This window comes from Salminus brasiliensis, chromosome 14, assembly GCF_030463535.1.
Source record: "Salminus brasiliensis chromosome 14, fSalBra1.hap2, whole genome shotgun sequence".
NCBI lineage: Eukaryota > Metazoa > Chordata > Actinopteri > Characiformes > Bryconidae > Salminus > Salminus brasiliensis.
The window spans coordinates 26,407,443-26,430,530 of NC_132891.1; the positions used below are offsets into that span (position 1 = coordinate 26,407,443).

The 23,088-nt window shown below is 39.8% G+C and overlaps 1 protein-coding gene across 6 annotated transcripts in view; it reads right to left on the reverse strand.

Moving 5' to 3' along the window:
- Positions 1-6,154: 6,154 nt before the first annotated feature.
- Positions 6,155-23,088, reverse strand: part of nav1a (neuron navigator 1a) — a 57,034-nt gene continuing 40,100 nt past the window's right edge. For 4 of the 6 annotated variants that reach the window (XM_072656461.1, XM_072656459.1, XM_072656460.1 and 1 more), the window contains 12 exons: positions 21,145-21,307; positions 20,400-20,595; positions 20,052-20,149; positions 19,880-19,972; positions 19,596-19,764; positions 19,172-19,407; positions 15,021-15,169; positions 14,837-14,908; positions 12,831-13,027; positions 12,582-12,706; positions 12,193-12,393; positions 6,155-9,157 (listed from right to left, as the gene is read on the reverse strand). In XM_072656461.1, the coding sequence (XP_072512562.1) occupies positions 9,062-9,157; positions 12,193-12,393; positions 12,582-12,706; positions 12,831-13,027; positions 14,837-14,908; positions 15,021-15,169; positions 19,172-19,407; positions 19,596-19,764; positions 19,880-19,972; positions 20,052-20,149; positions 20,400-20,595; positions 21,145-21,307 (1,795 nt within the window). In that variant the 3' untranslated portion in view covers positions 6,155-9,061. Of the gene's footprint in view, positions 9,158-12,192; positions 12,394-12,581; positions 12,707-12,825; positions 13,028-14,836; positions 14,909-15,020; positions 15,170-18,071; positions 18,125-19,171; positions 19,408-19,595; positions 19,765-19,879; positions 19,973-20,051; positions 20,150-20,399; positions 20,596-21,144; positions 21,308-23,088 lie in introns of those variants that run through there. The other 2 variants (XM_072656462.1, XM_072656463.1) reach the window with 2 other exon arrangements.

Sequence of the window (23,088 nt, forward strand, 5' to 3'; positions counted from 1 at the left end):
CCTAAAGCTTTTATATTTAGAATTATTAATCAAATCTGAATTACATATGATAGACTACATAACAAATTATTATAATCTTTCCCTTGATCAAGGCTGTGTATTCTAGTTAGTAATACTCTACGTTAGTGCAGCTTTTGATGCAGTAGACTTAGAAAGATTAGAGAACATAGTAAATAAAATAGTGCCACTAAGCACAGTTATGAGCAATGTTGGCATTAAACACAATTGTACATATCAGCCAAAACTAATGACAAACTTAGTATTGTAGTGAGAAGGTAGGAGAAAGTGGCAGTGCCACCCTATACCGTTCTAATTGTGCCTTTCCCGGCTCCACAGGATGACCGTGTGCCTCTGGTTATACCTAGAGTTTGTTTCCCCTGGTTGTCTGTGCCCCCACCCCCTGGTAATTATAAGGGCAGAGCCTTACGAGCCCGAGAGAGGCTGCCAGCCTCCTGGACTCTTCCAGCCCCACATAGGGGAGACTACAGCCTGCATGGGACTGTGCAACCCCTGTCTCTCTCACCACTTCAGACACCAGAGAACACCTCGTCCACAACCCTGGTGTCTGGAAGTTATGAAAGAGGAAATGTGTCAGTAAGGAGGCGGGAGAGAGGTGAAGGGTGGTGCCCTACACCATCCTGATGCTGTGCACCGAGGAGCCCAGGTGGCAGCATAAAAAAGGGCCTGCATAGGCTTACAAAGGACTGAGCTGCCCAAGACTACAGAAAAAACGTTCACATGTGTTACTTTCTGAGCCCTACTTGGGCTGTTATGTTTTGTTAACTTTTCATTTGGGTGTGGTGGAGGGAAACCAAAAATATAGGTTTGTGTTGTCTCTGAGCCTTGCTGCCTACCAGGTCCTGGTGGCCACACACTTTTCCCCACTTTCTAAACAGTGACAAAACTGAGGTTCAGCCTTGTAAAATGACACAGCGCGGTCAGCGGATGCTGAGGCGCATTGTGCACAGAGGATGCCAACTTTCTGAGTCAATCGCTACAGACCTCCACTTCATGTGGTCTTCAGATTAGGTCAAGAACAGTATGTAGAGAGCTTTATGGAATGGGTTTCCATGGCCGAGCAGCTGCATCCAAACCATACATCAACAAGCGCAACATCTCATTCTCATCTTTACATCTTATTTTGCTTTTGATTGGTACAATTTTCATAATATTCTCAAACGTACATTTATTGCTTTTGGATTTGTGATCAATACCCCTGAGGGTGATTTTTATGGTGAATGTCATGGCTGGCATGCAAATCTCTAAGCTGCTGAGCAACAACCTCTGGGGTTTATCTCCAAATTATTTTTTTAAAGCCTTACAAAATGATATTGCATAATCAAAATTAGAACCATAAATATTGAACAAGGTCACATGGGACTTACAAATGTGTCCAGTATTGTCTATTAGGATGCGTTATATTATGCTATGTAACAGCTGGTATAGTATACAACATGGCATCACAGGTGACAGATTCACTGCTGCCACTCCCACCATGTGGCAAAAGACCAACTTTGTGCAGTGGCAGCATTAGCATTCAGTGTGAATGCCACTAGCAAAAACACAGAAATGGGGGAAAAGCTGTTGTCTTACTTATTTATGTATCTAAGGTCTTAGGGCAAACGTTTGGGCACTCCTTGTCAAATTACGTCTTGTTGATTTTCTAAGTAAAAATAGGTTCGTCCTCTACAGAGAGCACACTTCTGCATCTAAATCATATTTACTGTTTATTTGAAATTTAACAAGTGCAAAAGTAATGTTTTCTATTTTCATGTTAAATTTAAATAAATACATTTAAAGAAATATATAAGCTGTGCTTTGAAATGTGCAGAAATATAGAAGTCATTCTTTTTTAATACATTTTTTGTTTCCAAACCATTTGATATTTAATGAAATTGAATTGTCGATTAACAAGCTGCTGACATTTCACTGCACTGTGGAGATACCGCACTCTCCACAGGACTGAAACTGTGCAAGTGTGTGCGAGAAGCTTTACATTACATTTACATTTGTGGCATTTAGCAGACGCTCTTATCCAGAGCGACTTACAAGGTTACTCATATTACAGAGGAGGGCCAATGTAGTGTTAGGAGTCTTGCCCAAGGACTCTTATTGGTGTAGCGCAGCATAGTCACCCAGACCGGGAATCGAACCCTGGTCTCCCACATGGTGTTGGTTTAACGCAATGGTAGGTGGTGGTGTTGTGTTGCGCCACACCACACAAGCATTAGATATCCCTCATGCAATGATTAGGTTTCCCTCCTCGGAAACCAATGAAGTGGTTGCACCCAGTTTCAAATGCCTTAAGACGTCCAAACTTGCCCTGTTAACACATTCATTTCTGTCATCTTAAGATGTTGAATGAGGATGCTGCCTTACTTTAATGCAGAAAAGCCTATAGTCTTCTAGTTAGTCAGCAGAGTAGTGCTGTAAGTTGCTGACAATCCAGAGCTAGGATCTGGCCGCAGACATACAGGGTAAACTGACCCAAACGTACAGCTTGTCTTACAGCTCTCACAGCCCAGCGCACCATCTGGGTTCAGCTGCCAAACCTTCTGGATTTATACACAAGCCGCTGTCTGAGGAAGTCAAGGAGGATTATCAAGGACTTTACCCACCAAAGCCACTGCTTGTTTTTACAGCTGCACAGCAGCAGGAGAAACAGAAGCTTGAAGACCATAACTAGTCAAGTTTCTATCCTCAAGCAATTAGGCTCCTGAATGAACAATAGCTTAACTATAACTATGGACCTCATCTGTATCATCATACTTCCTCCCCATACACACACTTTGCACCCTGCACTTATTACTGGAAACTCTATGCACAGTCACACTGCACCTGAACTCACACCCATCCAGTGCCTTTTGTAAATAATTTAAACATTCAAATTATGTCAAACCTGTACATGTAAACTGCTTTAAACCTGCACAATAAAAAGGTTTCGCCTAGCTGGAGCGAGAGTCATGGGTAAAACCCGGGAGCGACTGTAGAAGGAAGTGAACAAAGAGCCGAAGCTGGCCTAAACACACCGTGATCCGTGTCCGGAACCTCTCGGGCTACCTCGAGGTCCTAAACTAACAATTCTCGGCGAGGTGCTCAGTGTCCGAGCTCCTTAAGTACCCCCAGTCTCAGGTGAAACACATTAAGTAAACAAGACATGATGAACTTAGCAAACTTGGAACACACGTGAAAACAAATGAACTGAACCAAACACATGAGCATGAAACAAGACATTGAACCGATACAATGAACCAAACATGAGCCAAACAAGGCGGAAGTCCTTATGTGAGCCTGTGGGCGGCGGCTCAGGAGAGAGTACCGAGGGGCTGACAGCAATTTACAAAAAATTGTAGTTTACTTCTTTTTATCAATATATCCAATCTGGTCACAAACAAGAACTCATCAATTTATATGCACAGGCCTCCAGGGCCCTACTCAGAATTTCTAAAAGGATTTAGAGATGTAGCAGTGTGCAGCGACAATGTAATAATTGTGATTTTGTGAATAATTGCAGATTTTAACATTCATTAAAAAAAAGACTGATCATCCATTAACGAAGGCTTTTCACAATTTCACACAGCAATCTTAGATTCTGTCGACATCTTCCAAAACGTAACTGGGCTTACACATTACTGTAATCATACTCTGATTTAGCCTTGACCCTGGGTGTTAAGAGCCGATAACCTAAATATTGTTCCTCAAAGCCCAGTAGTATAAGACCATTACCTAATCTCTTATGGGTTTCATCTTAGCCAAAATGTTAATACCCCCCGCCCCCATTGTCTAAAGTGCTCAATAAGACCAGTGACAGCTTACAGTTCACTGCAAACCGTCCAGACTTTTTGACCCCTTTTTGACTCTCTATCAGACAAAACTGAGCTAGACAGATTAACTAACAGTATAGAAAATAACCTTTGATCTGCCTTAGAACTTAGATACTGCTAAAATTTAAATTTTTTTTTACATTTTTTTACAAAAAAAAAAATAAGGTAAAAAAAAAAACATTTAAAAATTAAGGTTTTAAGGTACGAACTCGTACCTTAAAACAAACAGTACAGAAATGTGACTGAAAATGGCAGTCGACCAAGCTGAAGGAATTCCACTCGCTCAGCATATTCGGCCTTGCTGATTAGGAACAAAAACAATCCCAGAATACTTTTTAATGTGATTTCAAAACGTACTAAAAGTCAGGCAGTGCCCCAGATTCCAGTTACTTTAACCAGCGATGTTTTTTATGGACTTTTTCAATATTAAAATAAAAAATTATAGACAAGAAATCCAACCCTCCATGTTACATGTGTAGCAAAAGATTTATTTGTATAGCGCTTTTTACAACTGTTGTCGTCACAAAGCAGCTTTACATAATTAGTACTTAATAAAGGACAAAGACAGAGAAGAAAGAAGAAATAACATGAAGGACCCCCCGTGAGGAGGAAGGAAGAAGAAACCTTGGGAGGAACCAAGACTCACAAGGGGGACCCATCCTCCTCTGGTCAGAACTATTTAAACATTAATGATAAAAATGACTAAACCAGATACAACAGAAAGTTAATAGTGGTGATAATAGTGGCAGACAGCCACGAGTCCATCTAGGTTTCAACACGGCCACCAATCAGGCAGCAGCGGCAGGCGGGAGAGCCGCCGGTCCGCCATGGGTGGTGGCGGGTGGGGGGGCCCGCTGGCCAGACTGGTAGGTGGCAGCTGGTTTGACGCAGGTAGAGGGGACCTTCCAGTCCTCCAGCAGGTCGGGCTGGGTGTCCATTTACTCGAAGAAGGTAAAAAGAGAAAGAGAAAGTTAGTTCTGAGAGGAATTTTATGGAGGGCGGAGAATGTTGAGCATCCGCATCAGAGTGTGTCTGACGACTCCTTTTGGACCTAAAAGGAGAACCTCGGTTTTGTCACTGTTAAGAAGAAGGAAGTTATGTGACATCCAGAGTTTTATATCCTTTACACAGTCCTCCATTTTCTGTAGTCTAAATTTATCATCAGGTTTGGCTGAAATATAGAGCTGTGTGTCATCTGCATAAAAATGGAAATTAACGCCATGTCTGCTTATAACAGCCCAGTGGTAACATGTATAATGTAAATAATAGCGGTCCTAAAATTGAGCCTTGCGGAACTCCATATCTTACTTCTGTGTAATTTGAAGATAAATCTTTTATCTTTACGAATTGATAGTGTCCCGTTAGATAAGATTGGAAGCATGATAGGGTTGTCCCTGTGATTCCAACCATTTTCTCTAACCTTTCTAGTAATATAGTATGATCTATTGTATCAAAGGCTGCACTAAGGTCTAGTAGGACTAATAAAGATACGTAGCCTTGATCAGAGGCAAGAAGGAGATCATTTGTAATCTTCACTAGGGCTGTCTCTGTGCTGTGATTTGGTCTAAATCCAACCCTCCATGTTACATGTGTAGCAAAACTTAGTCACAGAAGAAAGGCTGTAAGCCTGTGTAAAGGATTGTGTAAAGGATGTGAAATGCTGGATGTCAAGTCAAGTCAAGTCAGATTTATTTGTATAGCGCTTTTTACAACTGTTGTCGTCACAAAGCAGCTTTACAGCTGCAGATGCAGAAACATTAGTATAGGCTTTTTTTTTACCTCAAGGCTAGATTATTATTGTCAGGTTGTTCTAGCAGGAACCTCAGTAAAATGTTGCAGCCAGGGTTATTTCTAAAACTACAAAAAAAGACCATATCAGTCTAGTTCTGTCAGCACTGCACTGGCTTTCAGTAAAATTTCATATTGATTATAAAATTCTACTATTGACATACAAAGATTCTGAAAACATTTGTTTAGCTTAGCTTTTGGTAATTTATATTTCTTTTTGGATAAAAGTTGCAGATTATGAAGTTTATGGACAAATGGAACTGTAGTAAACTGACGAGATGCTGGAGCTGTCATTCCAAAGCTTGCACATGATCACTCAGGTTTGTGCATGGTGTAGCAGATGGATGTCAGTGTTTGAGGTGTTTCTTTTAATTAGGCTGTTGTAGTCAGAGTTGCCAGAGTAGTCAGCTACTACTCTAACTAGAACTAAATTCTCTCTCTTTACCAAGTTTTCCAAGTTAATGGAATGCCCACTTATCCGGCCTGATGGAAAAATGACCCCCCCCCCCCCCCCCCCCCGCCACCGTCAGACCAGCTGCCCACTCTGCTATCTGCCTAATGACTATGTTAAAATTTATATGGATTCTTAACTATCTGCCACTATTATTATTACCACCATAAACCATTATTCTCATTTCTTTTACCATCACTACTATGATTTTATTAGTTATATTATATAATGGGTATTTTGCACACCTGAGCAGTAGAACAGTCTTGGTGGTGGACTTAATAATTTATATATAGTTCTGACCAGAGGAGGAGTCTTGGTTTCTCCCAAGGTTTCTACTTCCAGCTCTGAGGGAGTTTTTCATTGCCACATTTGGTTTGCTCACTGGGGGTCTTCGGTTTCTCTTGTCCTCTTCCTAAAATCAGGGGTGCTTTGTCGCATCAGGACCTGGAAAGCTCTCCGTTGTCACGCCCGCGCCGCCGCGCCCGCCCCAAAGGCAGTCCCGGGTCGTGGCTCACAGGCGAAAATGAACTCTATGTTAATGAATCATGTCATGTTTAGTCAAAGGAAGGACTTTTATGTTGAAAGGGACTTTTGGGTTGACATCCCTCGTCGCCATTTTGGTTACTGGTTATGTTTGTCATGTGTCTGTTCATTGTTTGGTTAATGTGTATCACCTGTGGGCTGGTGTATTTAAGTAGGGCTAGTGCCAGGTGCCGGTTGCCGAGAATTACTCTTAGTGCACCGCATGCACACAGGTTATGGAGTTTCACGGTAGAGACTCAGGATTCGCTGGTCTAGTCTGTAGAGTCCATCCTTGTACAGAGGACTCTTTTAACCTAGCTAGCTTAGCAGGGAAAGCTAACTAGCTAGGCAGTTCTCGTCTCAGGGTCCATTAGGGAGCTACTGCAGGTCTGCGGCGATTTCCACGCCAAGCTTCATAGGTTCAGGGAGCTTGGGTCCAGGAGCTCCGGGAGTGACCTACTCTCCAGCTCGTTTCAGCAGTTAGCTCTCCTCATCGTCGGAACGGCTCAGTCGTCTAGGTTTGGTGGCTGACTCCTCACGCCCTCAAGTCTTGTAAGTTCAACGCGCCTGACTAGCGCTACTCTTTATGTCCTAGTTCTTAGTTTTCCCAAGCTCGGCTTGGAAGTTTGTTTCGGAGTAGCGGTATTGGCTCAGCCCCGGCAGCTAGCACAGCCCTAGTGCCTCGCCAGCCCCAGGTGTGTTCTTTTGTTTTGCCCAGTATTGTTTGTCACGATTTTGTTAAGTTCTTGTAATCATCGCTGCATTTCTGTTTTGTTTACGGTTTATTGTTATTAATAAACTCTCTCGCCTTGGTCCATCCCCTGCGAGTGTTCTCCCGTCATTGTCAGACCGAGTGGATCATGACATCCGTCACAGAATCCACTAAGTATTCTCTATTGTATCAGAGGGGGCAAAACTGTGGTGGTCCAGGTACCATGAAAATGACCCAAAGCATTCCAGTAAATTTACCATGGAATTGCTCAAAAGGAAAAAAATGTAGAGACCTGGAATGGCCAAGCCAAGTTTTGGGGCCATATTTCACATGACCATATGCACTTACACATACATAGAAACACACACATACAGAAAATGTCTTGGGTAGCAGTGTAAAACATTAATTTCCTGTTAGAAGAAAATATACCTAAAACATAAAAATTGATATGTTACAAGAATAGTTTCCTGATATCTCTGTGCCCTGAAGGCACCTTACAGATTTGGTCAATTCTACCAGTAGCACATCTTATTTAAATTAATGAACTGGGTACATTAATAAATGTCTAGCAGGGCTTTGGTTATTGTTAAACAGACACATCAAATATCTAAATAGCAGATGTGAAAACACAGTATATTGTTTATTTGTATTTACTCTAAATATTTATTTTTGTAATTAGTGTTAGTCCATATTACCCTAAGTTTAAAAAAGCAATGCAAAAAAAAAAAAAAAAATTACACACTCTTTGAATCTGGTGGATAAATACCACCTCAGATGAACAACACATGACCAATTCCATTGTAATTTATTTAAACAAAAACTAGACCAAAGTGCAGAAAGTGAGTACAAAAATACTACAATGTAAAAAAAAAAAGCATTTACTGCTTCTATAGGAACATAAGAACACCAGCAAATGGTCTTATTTTTAAATGACGACAGTGTTTTGTTGTTCAACTGGGATTGTATATACCTCATTTTAAAACCTTCTAAGGACCACATGTTTTTTTACAGATGGTTGTCATTTAATATTAAGACTCAGACTGCAGACTACTACAAACATACATAAAGTAAGAATTTTGTTGTACAGTGTAACTGCATGTAAATCAATGATCATCTTTCTGTTGTCAATTGAACCCTTTTTATGTGTGCACAGAGAAGCTACCAGCTGTAGTTAATAATGATCATTAAAACAAAGTTAATAGGCCTTGGCAAGTTAAAAGGCTTTTTGAAAAGTTGTGGTTTGTGTATCCATGACCCTGTATGTATGGTTTCTGTCAAGGGTCTCAACTCAAACTGACCTTTTTTTGGCATTGTTTTGGACTTGTGTGACATGTTTGGTCAGTGTATCACTCTTTAAACTGTGGGGTAACAACAATAATACTTATCAATTTATCTCATCATGGATAGTGTACATGTTCAGACTGCACACTGTAAGCACAAGCTCTTACAGTTTGCATACATGTAAATTGGTATGTGGTCCTGTAGTTGCACCTTTGTATGGCAGGTTTGAACAGATTGGAGCAATACATGTCCTAGTATAGACTTAAAAGGGACTGATTGCCCTGCGCCTGCAGATTAGATGAGCATTAGAAGAGATGACAGTGCAAACACATTCATTTTTTTACCTCTGTATGTTTTAGTAAGTGTACATGTGTATACAGATTCAAAAGATATATCTGAACATTCATATTTTTTATTTTACATAAAACACTTTTTTTGCTGTTGGTAAAGGTTAACAGTAGTAGCCTTTAGTGAGTGCTTTAGTCATAGTGTTGCTTGGAAATTGGGGTCCTCTGAAATGTCCATTTCTGGTGTCTCAATGAAGTTTGCAGATTCTTGCAGTTTCAGCAGCATAGCAATCTGAATGAGTTGTAGATAGCACATAAAAGCATAATTAAAAAAGTAATTAAAAAAACCCATAACATCTAACAAAATTACACTCACCAGGCACTTTGTTAGGAACACTTGCACACCGACTCATTCATGTTCTGATTTTACATCATTTGAATTACATAATCAGACGAATCTTGTGGCATAATGAATTGCGTCTAACTTTAAAATTATGTAGACACAGGCCAGCAGCTACAGGTAATGTTCACATTACCATCAGAAGGGGGAAAAGTTGTCTTTTGCTTACAATTTGTGTATTAATTTGTTACCAAACTGTCCAGTATGTGCAAGTCAACCATTGTCTATGACAGGGACAAATTACTAGCCATCTGTAAACAATGCAAAGACTTGGCCTTTAGCCTACCATTTGCTGATTTCACACTGGACATTATTCGACCCAGAGGCCAGCAGCCGACTGCTTTTTTTTTTTTTTTTTTTTTTTTTTTTTTGTACAGAATCATAGCTTCGTTGCAGCATAAAAGAATAGTCTATTATGCTACAGAGGCTAACAGCACATCACACTAACCACACAGCTGCAGTGCTCAAAACAAAGTGTGGTGGACTGTGTGTAAACAACTGATTGTGCACCAACTCAGCTGCTGAACACTTCTACTCCTGATTTGGAGTTTGTGATTATGAGATGCAGGCCCTAACTGATAATAGCGGCCATATATATTCCTCCACAAAGCGTTACGAAGCTAGTATCTAATCATGCTACACATTAGCAAGCAGCAGTTCTGCACTCATCATTGCAGGGGAATTCAACCAGACGGTCGGCCACTGGGGTCAACAAGAGTGTGTTGATGTGAATAAATCAAAGCTAATTCACACACTTCCAAACCAAAAAGCATGGATAAACAGTGAAGTCCGCAGTCTACTGAAACCACATGTAAATCACATGGAACTCAAAGCTGCCAGACACAACATGAAGGCTTGCATTAGAGCTGCAAAACACAAAAGTAAAGTACAGCACAGAAACCACATCCTACTTGAACACCAACACAGACTCCTGATGCATGTGGCAAGGAATTCAAACAGACATGGACTACAACAGCAAGTCAACATCCACAGATGCCGTCCTCACTGCTGAGCTGAACACTTACTATGCATGCTTTAAGACCACGACTCAGAAGCAGCCAACCACCACTGCCCTGCCCTCCTGCACAGATGAGTCACTCATGCGCATTACTAAATAGGTGAGGAGAGTAGGTTTGCAGGTTTTAACTCAGAAAGCAGCTGACCCAGATGGAATCTCAGGTAGAGGTGGGGGCAAACAGCTGTCTGCCACCTTCATAGACATCTTCAACATCTCCCTGGCACAGCCTACCATTCCCACCTGCTGTAAAGGCCACAACTATCATCCCTGTTCCAAAGAAACCCACCATTTCTTGCTTGAATGACTACCCTCTTATTGCTCTCACACTCAGTGATGAAGTGCTTTGGGAGGCTCACATAAAGAGCAATCTTCCTAGCACTCTGGACTCCTATCAGTTTGCCTTCTGTGCTAACAAATTTACTGATGAATTGGCCTCCTTGGCAACGTACACTGAAAACTGCATAGTATATCACCGCAGCTGCCCCCCACCCCATACAAACCCTCTACAACATAAGATGTCAAAGGACAGCCATCAATATCCTCTCTGACCCCACTCAGCTCAACCACTTCCTGTTTCCCCTGCATTCCAGAAAGCGGTATATAAACAGCAAAGACATTTGTACCTGCTGTCTATGCATCCGGTCTTATGTTTTGTCTATTGTCCTTGCACTATTGCTCTTTTTTATCTACTACTGCATTGGATGTTTAGCCAAACAGTGTTTCATGGTACAACCCTGTATTTGTGTCATGACAAAGTTAAATTGATTTCAAGTGATTTTTAGATCGACAAGACTGTTGGTGCCAGATACTTTTGCTTTGTATTTCTATAACTGCTGATCTTCTGGGATTTTAAACACAACAGTCTCTACAACTCACTCAGAATGATGTAGTAAAGAACAAAACAGTAAGTAAGTGGCGGTTCTGAGGATGGAAGTACCTTGTTAATGAGTGGAAAGTGGTTTAAGCTGATAGAAAGGCTATGGTAACCACTCTTTGTGGTGAGCAAAAAAAAGCATCTTAACACATTGAGCTTTGAGGCTGACATGACAGCAAGAGACCGCATTGGTTCAACTGCTAACAGCCAAGAATAGAAAGCTAGGCTACAGTGGGTCCATGCTCACAACACAGCTGCACAGTTGAAGGCTAAAAAAATGTAGCCTAGTCTGATGAATTTTAACACAGATAGAAGTGTCAGAATTTAGCACCTATAGCATATATCTATTCACCCAACCTGCATGTCAAAAGTCCAGGGTGGTGAAGGTGGTGTAATGATGTGGGTAATATTTTCTTGGCAGACTTTAATACCAATTATTAATCATTTTCATATTCAGAAAATATTTGGCATCCCACTTGAGACAGTGTGTGAGCAAGTCTGTTTATTTTAAATCAGAAAAATGCAAATGCAAAAGTTGGTGTTAGCAACAGAAATGCTACATTTACATTAGGGCTAAGCATTGGTGTTGTTTGAGAGGCGGCTACATTTGTGAGGCACTAAATTTAGGACTATATAGAACCAGAATACTGAATGAGCCTACTAATCAGAATCTCTGGTAGTATCCAGTCTTATGGAATCCATGCCACTAAGAATTAAGGCTGTTTTGAGGATCAAGGGAGGCCCAATTAGTCTTCGTATATTAGTGTTCCTAATAAAGTGGTCTGTAAGTGTGCAGTTTTGCAGACCATCAGCTATTTTGTGTGAATTTCTGAACACAGAATTCCACATAGAATATGTCAGTTTTGTGCAAAATCTGCGTCTCCAAAGTCTATATTAGTCATTTTGGACCATATTTGTCCATTTATTCTATTGACACAATGTTAAAGACAACTGCTGGTTTCAAATTATATCAAAAAGTGAATAATGTTTTTGCACAACAGTGACATGTTCAATAGAACTAAATTGGACACTCACCAGTGGGTCTGAATTCATGGAAATTGATTGTGTCGCCTTGTTGGGCCTGTCACAATTTGGCTGCTGTGTGGCAGTGTTGAGGCCAGCAGTGGGGGGAGGGAGGTGGAAAAGTTTAACTTGGTCTTGCTGGGCCGAGGGCCATGGCAGAGTACTCCGTACCCACTCCACAGGGTCTTCCCATACTGCCTTCTGACTATGAACCTGCAGCATAACCAAATACTAGTGACACAAATTTTACAGAGTAAATCAACCAAACAACTAATCAATCAAACATTCTTGCGTGAAGCAGACCCTTAGTGAACCTTCCAATAGTGTCACAAATATCCCATATTAAACTATCAGTTTACCTGATCATTTTCTAAAAAACTAAAGTGTAAGATGATAATTACCCTTAATTTCGTCCCATCCTTTGCACCCTCTTGCAGATAGGGAATAATTGACTGGTTCCACAAATCAATAAACCAGGAACGAAATTCTGCTATTGTTACTGGACATGAGAGGAAGAAACACGGACCTGCAGAAACAAGAGTAAGAAATGAAACAAGATCTAATGTTGCCACTGTCAAAGGCAAGAATATATATATTCTTTCAGCAGATATATGAAAAACTGAAAGTCAGAAAACCACAACATACAGTACCAATGAGGAAGTCCGAGGTGCTGTGTTTTTCCAAAAATGTATGCAGATGGTACCAGAGCTTGGGGACCCAGTCCAGCACCTTCTGCAGTTCTGTGTGGTGCAATGCACTCTCATCTTCTACCTCAATCAGCTTTCTGTGTAAGTACCGTGACAGGAAGCCATTGACAGGATCCACATTGTTGGACATGATAATCATCCTGATTAAAAGACACAGAAGAATGTTCTACATTGAAGATTAAAAGTCAAAATAACTGTGTAATAGGGTAGGCATATTTATTAAGCTCACCAAAGTCTACGTCATTTTTTGGGCACAAGACACTGAATCAGAATCAAAATTAGAATCAGAATCTCTTTATTTCGCCAAGTATGTTACACATACAAGGAATTTTACTTGGTGTGAACAACACAAGTATGACATGTAACAAACAAACAAACTGTTAACAAGTATTACACTAAGAGATAAAAATACACTAAACAATAAATAGAATAAGAATAATACATTAAAAAGTACTATAAGTAATATAGAGCTGTAACAAAACCTTTTATGTGAAGATATAATTATATAAACATTTACAAAAAAAATTACATCTGTACAGCTGTGCAATAATCATAGTGCAAATTTTATGCATGTCATGTATCAGTACTGTGTTGCATTGAAATCCAGTTTGGTTCAGTGAAGTTTAGAAGCTCAGTTCAGTTATAGATTAGGTTTATAGATTAGGGTGCGAGGTGTCCACTGTGGTTTAGGAGCGCTACAGCTCTAGGAAAAAAGCTGTTAGTGTGTTGTAGCGTGTTGTTCTGGTTTTGATGGTTTTGAGTCTTCTACCAGAGGGGAGTGTCTGGAAGAAGTGATGTCCAGGATAAGAGGGGTCAGCTGTAATTTTGCCAGCATGTCTGGTGTCCTGATGATGTGCTTTTTTTTGGCTCGCTCTTGGGAGGTGGAGGAACCAAACCAGATGGTTATGCATAATGTGAGGACGGACTCGATGATAGAACTGTGTAGAACTGGATCATCAGAATCTGATGCAGGTTGAATTTCTTGAGCTGTCTCAAGAAAAACATTCTTAACTGAGCTTTCTTAGAGAGGGAGATTGTGTTTCTCTCCAATTTCAGGTCCCTGGATATGGTGGTGCCCAGGAACTTGATTGACTCCACTGTGGAAACTACAGAGCCATTGATTCAGAGAGGGGCTAGGGAGGGTGGGTTGCGACAAAAATCCACCACCATCTCTACAGTCTTTTCTGTGTTTAGCAGCAGGTGGTTGTTGCTGCACCAGGAGACCTGCTGCTTGACCTCTTTCTGTGGGCAAATTCGTCCCCATTGTCTATGAGGCCCACCAGAGTGGAGTCATCCGCAAATTTTAGGATCTTTACACCCGATTCCCTGGAGACACTGGTGATTGGTGTAGAGGTTGAAGAGAAGAGGTGGGAGAACACAACTCTGTTTTGCGTTTTAGTTTGTTACCCAGTTGTTTTGCTTTCACTGCCATTGACCTGACAATATTTGACAATATTTTTTTGAATTTCTAAAAACGATGCTTTCTGTTTTTAAAAATTAGAGCAACTTACCACTATTGACCATTAAAAATCTGAACACAAGCCAATTATACCTGTAATGTAAAAGATTGTTTAGGTAAAGTTTAAAAGTAGTGACACCCGAATTAAAAATGAAAACTTCTAAAAAGTTTTTAGTCAAAGTCTTCAGACAGCTTTCAAAATAGCCACTGGCTAAAGAATCGAGGAAATATGTAGTAACACATTTTTATCTTAACATATTAAGTACGATTTCTTTTCCTAAAGCATTTTTCATTTAAGTAATTTGTTAGTGTGTTTAATGGGTATGCGATCTCAATCGTTATTACCCTAAATCAGGCTTGTGCACTACAAAAGCTATAGTCAGAGGTTCCAAAATGTCATTGATATGGGGCATGCTATTGTAGTAATCCTAGTAATTCTAGATAAACAATACCATTCTGTAATGCACAAGCAAATACAATCTGATCATACCTGAAACTGAGGTGCAGGCCATGATTTGATGACATCTTCACAGGCTGATTGGTTGTTCCAATGATGTATGGGCTGTAACACATAACACATAAATAACACAAGACGTTATTAATTTAAATGAACACCTATTAAAATGATACATTTTTGTACTTCTTCAAAAAAGAGATTAGTTTAAACGTCTCACCATTTGTGATATTTGCAGGTCAATGCACTGTTGACTAGCTCACTGATAGAGGCTGCATCACTGACATCATCTAAAACAATGACTAGCGGGGTGTCTTCACAATCACAATCAATCTGATTAGCTAGATTTGACAAGTACAGCTGTAGTTCCTAAACAGAACAAGATGAATGTGCAAATTCAGAGACAGAAATCAAACATTAACTGCCAAGATAACAAAACAATACAAAACACAAATAGCTCAGTTAAATCAATGGCCCCTGCTATGTAAGTGTAACCCATGCCACTGGCAAAATAGCAAGAGGACACCGTTCTACTGTCCCTTTAAACACAAACGTTAGAATGTGGAAATGACGTCAGTTGGTGGTTTACTTTTAAACTGTGGCTTCATGAGTTGGTAGAGCAGATCGTAGTGCAAGTCTCTAGATAACTCTTTTAAGAAATCTTTTCTTCTATGAAAAGAAATCAAACACAGATTCTTAAAGAAGATTGTCCCCTTTTGCCCACATATACTTTGATACTTTTAGCAACAGGCAGGGATTAGAAAGGCATTTTATGTGAAGTGTTCCATGATTTAATGAAAATGCAGCTATGTATTTACTTATTTAGAGCGGTGGAAATGATTTGTATTGTAGCTGTAGAGATAATTATGTTAGCACTAGCTAGCTACATTAAAGGTTATGGTTGAAATTGTTCTCTGTAATTTCTTTTTAGGGCTATATGGTAGTTAGTTATACAGTGAGTCCAAGAAGTATTTGATCCCTTGCTGATTTTCTTTGTTTGCCCACTAATAAAGACACTATCCTTCTGCACTTTTAATGGTAGATATATTCTAACATGGAGAGACAGAATATCAAGACAAAAATCCAGAATATAATTTTAAAGAATATATTTTAATTAATTTGTATTTCAATGAGGAAAATAAGTATTTGATCCCTCTTGCCAAACACACTCAATACTTAGTGGCAAAGCCTTTGTTTGCAAGCATAGCGGTGAGACGTTTGTTGTAGTTAACCACAAGTTTAGCACACACACCAGGGGGAATTTTGGCCCACTCTTCTTTGCAGATCCTCTCTAAATCATGAAGGTTGGTGGGCTGTCGCTTGGCAACTCTGACCTTCAGCTCCCTCCATAGATTTTCGATCGGATTGAGGTCTGGCGACTGGCTGGGCCACTCCATGACCTTAATGTGATTTTTCTTGAGCCAATCCTTTGTTGCCTTTGCTGTATGTTTAGGGTCGTTATCATGTTGGAAGACCCAACCACGGCCCATTTTCAGATCCCTGGCAGAGGGGAGGAGGTTGTCCCTCAGGATTGTGCGGTACATGGCTCCATCCATCTTCCCAGTGATGCGGTGAAGTAGCCCTGTACCCTTGGCAGAGAAACACCCCCAAAACATTATGCTTCCACCTCCATGCTTGACGGTGGGCACAGTGTTCTTGGGGTCATAGGCAGCATTTTTCTTCCTCCACACATGGCGGGTGGAGTTGAGGCCAAAAAGTTCAATTTTGGTCTCGTCTGACCACAAAACCTTCTCCCAATAACTTGGTTCATCTTTCAAATGATCATTGGCATACTTGAGGCGCGCCTCCACATGTGCTCTCTTCAGCAGGGGTACCTTTCGGGCACTGCAGGATGTGAATCCATTGTTGCGCAAAGTGTTGCCAATTGTTTCCTTGCAAACTGTGGTCCCAGCTGCCTTCAGGTCATTTGCTAACTCCTGCCGAGTGGTTGCAGGACGATTTCTGACTGTTCTCAGCATCATTGCCACCCCACGAGGCGAAATCTTCTTTGGAGCACCGGGCCGAGGTCTGTTGATTGTCATGTTATACTCTTTAAACTTTCTGATAATTGCACCAATAGTTGTTACTTTCACATCCAACACCTTACTAATCTTTTTGTAGCCCATTCCAGCTTTGTGAAGGTCAACAATTCTGACTCTGAGGTCCTGTGACAGCTCTTTGGTTTTACCCATGTTGGAGACTTGAAATCTGTGTGATCTGTCTGATTCTGTGGACAGGTGTTTTTCACACAAGTGATTAGTGAGAACAGGTGGCTTCAGGTCAGGTAACAAGTTGATTGGGAGTGTCTAACTGGTCTGTAAAAGCCAGAACTGCTAATGAATACTAAGGGATCAAATACTTATTTCACTCCATGAAATACAAATCAATTAATATATATTCCTTAGATTTATTTTCTGGATTTTCTTTTTAATATTCTGTCTCTCCATGTAAGAATACATCTACCATTAAAAGTATAGAATGATCATGTCTTTATTAGTGGGCCAACGAAGAAAATCAGCAAGGGATCAAATACTTCTTGGACTCACTGTAAGTGATAAACGAGTGACTAAACTGGGCATTTCAGTACGTACTTGTACATTTTTGTGCAGGCTGTTTTTTTTTTCCTACTTCTGTCACAGAGCCAAGCCATTACATCTGCATCATCTATTCATCACTACAATGCTTTCAGAGTGCACTCAAGGAAAGGGAATTGGATGATATTTGATAACTATTAAGAATATTTAAGTGAATTAATGATGATGCATTAAAATACCAAAATACACTAAGGATGTATTTCTAACACAGATTAAGCCTTATCATTATTCTAATAGAATTTTTTCCAGCAGTGTAATTTACCCAAAGATTACATTTTGACATAATAAACAGGCCTACATAAGACAGGCAGACAGAGCCTGGCAATATGTGATTATATATGTGACATGTTAATTTATATGCTGCAGTAAAAGTAATGACACTGAGCTTTTCTTAGATGTAGGCCTGTTGTTAGTTAACACATCATAATAAAAAGCCTTTATATATATATATATATATATATATATATATATATATATATATATATATATATATATAATATGCACAGGAATGTATTATGGTATGCAACAAGGGGAAAATACCCTACAAACAGGGACTCATCAAGACTTTGTGAGCTACCTAAACTTTAGGACATCCTGGAATTTTTATGTATTCCCAGAATAAATGGAAACAATAGATGGATGGAGCCAAGGAACAGCAGTACAAATAAAGACCCTACCGAAAACTGTTCAAATGGAACTTGATCAAATGGTTTCTCCTGAACATCCATGGCTTTAAAGAAAAGAAAACATTATCCATCAAGTCAACAGATGCAGACAGAGGAAACAGAAAGAGAAAGACGACACTGGCTTAAATAAGCAGACCAGCCCATATGCAAGCAGCAATTGCACCACAACAGCCAACACCAGAGGTGCCTTAAGGTCTAATGTATCCCCATCAAGCAAATATTTAACTGTAAGTCTATAAACAAAGGTGAAAAATTTAGAAAAACTGGTGAGGCTATTCTTTGGTAAAAGAAGTATGTAATAACAATTTAGGCCCACTGGCTGTTTAAGGAATTAAAGAGAAAGCCAAAGACAAGTTATGGACCAAGACAAAAACCACAACAGCCCTACAAACAGCAGCCAGCAAAGATCAAAACAAACAACAACAGCAGCAACACCAAACCACCCTTCCTACACCACCAGTTCAGTGGCAAGGGCTAAACTACTGCCCATGCCTAGAGAATGCCAGTCACTCAGTACCAGTCAACACAAACACCAGCCAAGTGCCAGTTGTTACCTGAACATCTGACCAGAAACCCTACATCTTGGTTGTAGTGGATTGTCTCACTCTGCCCTTTCTGGTAGATATGGGTGTAATATTTTCATGCATAGACAAACTCATACCATCTGTAGAGCTTTTAGGCTCCCTCAAACAATACCAAATCACTGATATGGCTCAGTCAATTATTAGCATATTACTCAATTATGTGTACTAAAAACCTGTGAATTCAGAATTCAAACCTATTAGTAACTATCAGACTAATTCCTTTTGTCTGCGTCTTACTATCAAAATCGTAGCAGTGCTGTACCTAGCAAATTAAGTCTGTGAAAACCAAAAATAGATGCCAAACGTATGACAGAAAGAGTAAAACCTAAAGCAAAAGAAATGACTGAGAGAAGAGAAATAAGATGATTTAGATGATTTAAAATGCTAACATGATTAAAACTAGTAAGAGTTAGTAAGCCAATATCATCTCACCTATTACTTTTCTATTATTATTATGATTAACATTCTCATGGTTAATGTGTTTCAGCGTACTACATAGAGGCTAACCTTGCAGGTCTGCTGGTGCATGTTGAAAGTAATAATGTGGCCAGGGCCTGCCTCCAGGCCACTCCTCTCCAACAGGTAATCAGCAAGACGAGAAGCAAGGTAAGTTTTGCCTGTGCCGCTGGGACCTGACAGAATCAACCGTCTGTGCTTCAGCAACAGACTAATGTAGTGCTGCATCACTGACTTGGGAATGAGTGTCTCAAAAACAATACTATCCACACATTTGTCCTTAAAACCTAAGGAAGGGTGAGAAAAAAGGCAACATTTGCATGGAATACTTTGTAGCTAGACAGGATACTTTTTCAGACAGGATAACATGAAGCTGAATGTTATCGGTTTATTGACCCATATCTGCATGAATAAGGGCATATTTCATGTAAAGAAATGCCAGTGAGAAAAGTAGCAACAAGTAATGAGAATGTACCTTTGAGGGTCATCGTAATAAGTCCATGCCCTTTATTAAACCAGTGAGAAGGAGGATTCTCTGGATTTTTGGCTCCAAGAACCCTCTTGACTTGGTTTACACTATAGCTGTGGATGGAGTCTATAGATAGACCCATACAAGTTCTGGGGTCCACCTGGGAAATGTAGTTCTAAAAAAGAATGGCAAACTACAAATTACAGGTATTTAGACAAATTACAAAGTATTTTGTGTAATTTTACGTCAAACTAATTAATGCTTGCATATCTAATCACATGGGATCTCACCTGGAAAGTTGTAGTCATTACTGTGTCCAGTGTAGCCCAATCGGTTCTTGAATCAATTCTTACTGAACCAATATAGAAATCTGATTTCACTTGCTAAATTGACAGACACACAGGTTAGCAGTCCAACATAAGCAAATGTGAAGTAGTATAGTGTATATTTAGATTTTTGTACCTCTCTAAATAGCTGTTGGTCAGCCAAATGGATCACCACACGTAGTTGAACCTCATCCTTTGGAGAGGATAAACTCAATGCTTCCATGGTTACAGTGTCTAGAGAAAGAAAAACTAAATAGATCTTACACAACAGCAATGTTTCACTGTTTATAGACAGACTCATACTAGTACTCATATTTGTATGCATATTTGTAAGATTTGTATCTTGAATGTCACTCTAAATGTACTCTATTGCTTCATTATACAGAGTTAAAAACATTTCAGTTTAATAGTCTGTTACATTCAGTCAACTGTCACAGCTACGTTCTAAAGAACATAAATACATAACTGGCAGGTTTGAACTTACTTGACTCAAAACACTCATGAAGACTGAAAGATTTAGTGAGGTTTGTGGTAGTTGTGACCTGGCTACATCCAATCATAGCAGCCACTCTTGATGGCTGAGAGGTAGGGGAAGGGGGTACAAAAGGGAAGACCAATGAAGATGGTGCACTTCCTGTTTTGAGCTGGTCATTCTCTGCCTTTAGGTTTTCCACTGTGACCTTAAGGGAGAAAGCATCACCTACCATTTAGAAAATATTTCAACAATAATAACTCATAACAAGCAGTCCATATAATTAATTAAATGCATGTTCTATTTTTATTATTTATTATTTTATTACTTATATTATTTATGTTTTCTATCTTTTAAATTAAGTGTTTGTTTAAAATGTACGAATGTGCTGTGATAAAAGTGTTCCTTTCACAGAGAAATGTATGTTATGTATAACCTCAGCGGTTAGAGCTCCGGGCTGTCGATAACAGGGTTGTGGGTTCGATTCCCGGGCTCGGCAAGCTGCCACTGTTGGGCCCTTGAGCAAGGCCCTTTACCCTCTCTGCTCCCCGGGCGCTGGAGTTGGCTGCCCACCGCTCTGGGTGTGTGTGTGTACTCACTGCCCCTAACACATGTGTGTGTGTGAGTGTGTGTTCACTACCAGATGGGTTAAATGCGGAGGACACATTTCGCTGTACACTGTACAGTGACAAATACGTGCACCTTTACCTTTTTACCTTTACCTTTACCATGTGTGGTTAGTGAGAATCTGACAAACCTGCATGTTGTTCATAGCCTCTCTTAGCTGTTCCAGTTGATGTGCTGAGTTGAGAGCTTCTAGTCGGATATCTGTTAACTTCATCTCTTTCTCCCAGAGCTCAGAACGAAGTTCAGACACTGCCTTTTCCTCACCCTTCTGCTCCTCATTCCCTTCATAGATCCTGCAAAACAAACATTATTCAAATAAAGTAATTCCTTATTTATTTTGTTTTTGTTCATAATTTCATTCGAAAAACTGTTATTTTATATTCATTACATGTAAAGTGACATTTCAAGCATTTTGTACTTGTGATCAGTATGGATTATAGCTCTTTTTTGATAGAATATTTAATTAGATCACACAGAAAAGGACGTACAAAAAACATGTCTAACTTTATACATTTAATACTTGGTGTGGATGACGGCAATCAGCTTGTGGCAGTGCCGAGATGTTACTGAAGCTCAGGTTTATCTGATGGTGGCCTTCAGTTCGTCTGTATTGCTGGGTCAGGTGCTACCTATGAGGCTTAGGTCTGGAGAGTTGGCTGGCCAATCAAACACAGTACTATCATGGTGTAAGTCTCCTGGTAGATGATTGCATTGACTTTGAACTTGATAAAACACAGTGGACCAAGCCAGCAGATCACATGGCACCCCAAACCATCACAGACTGCTGAAACTTCACTCAGACTTCAGATACTTTGGATTCTGTGCCTCTCCACTCTTCCTCCAGACTCTAGGTCCTTGATTTCTGAATGAAATGCAAAATTCATCTGAAAAAAGGACTACTAACAACAGTTCCAGGTTAGACACTTCTAACATTGTCTCTAGTTCAGGAGTGACTTGATATTAAGAATGCGGCAGTTGTAGCCCCTTTCCTGAAGAAGTCTGTGTGCAGTGACTCTTAATGCACTGACACCAACCTCCACTCCTTGTAAAGGTATGCCTTGAATCAACTTGAAGTTCTTGAATAAACTTTGCTTGACTAACCTCTCAAGGCTGACATTATCTCTGTTTGTTGTGAATCACATTGTTCCATTCCAAACTTTTCATTAATCAGCTTTGATGCAGCACTCTGAACAGCCAGCCTTTTAAGGAATGACCTTATTACCCTTACTGTGGAGGGTGTCGATTCATGTGCTGAATTAGGGCCAATCAATGATCCTTGTTTATGTTGTGTAATTCTCAGCTGTTGCACTAAGGAACTTTTCAGAAGATAATAAAACAGTTTAGAGTTTGCAAAGTGGAACTATTTTATAGTGGAACATGAAAACATAATGCAATATCTCTGGTTTTTTGCTTTGACAGTTAATAGTTAATGATCTGTTCATCAACCCTCCTCATCCTTGTGCCCATTTTTTCAAAAAACAAGACCTTATTTTGTTGAAAAAAAGCTTTATTTTAACTGGTAAGTGCAGTGACACTACCAGTTAGCAGCCACATAGAGTTCACTTTCCATTCCACCTTCCATTACATTGTGTAGATTTCAACAGCAAAACGGAACTGCTGCATCATTTAAGGTGGAACGGAAAGTCAGCACACTATAAAATAGTTTTTATACATCAGTAGTTAACAAACAGAAACAGCTATCAGTTCAGAGTGATTTGACTGCAGTGTTTTTAAGGGACTTGGAGCTGAATGGTCAGGTAGGTCAGTCAGACTGGATTAAGATATTATACACATTGTAAACTTTTAGTCATAAAAAATGTTGCTACTGAACAAAATAAACCTGTTTAGAATATCTCATTATACAAACTTGTTCACGAAAAAGATTTTACTAGTGTTTACCAGTGTTAACTAACAACACATCTTACCTAAGTTGTGGGGCAGTATTATTTTTAGACAGTCAGCATTAAGGTACTCGAATCGGGGGACAAATAAACTTGATCAGGACATCCCTACTGTAGGCCATACTATAAAATAATTAGGTTTAAATAGGTCACTTTATGTGTGATAAATATAA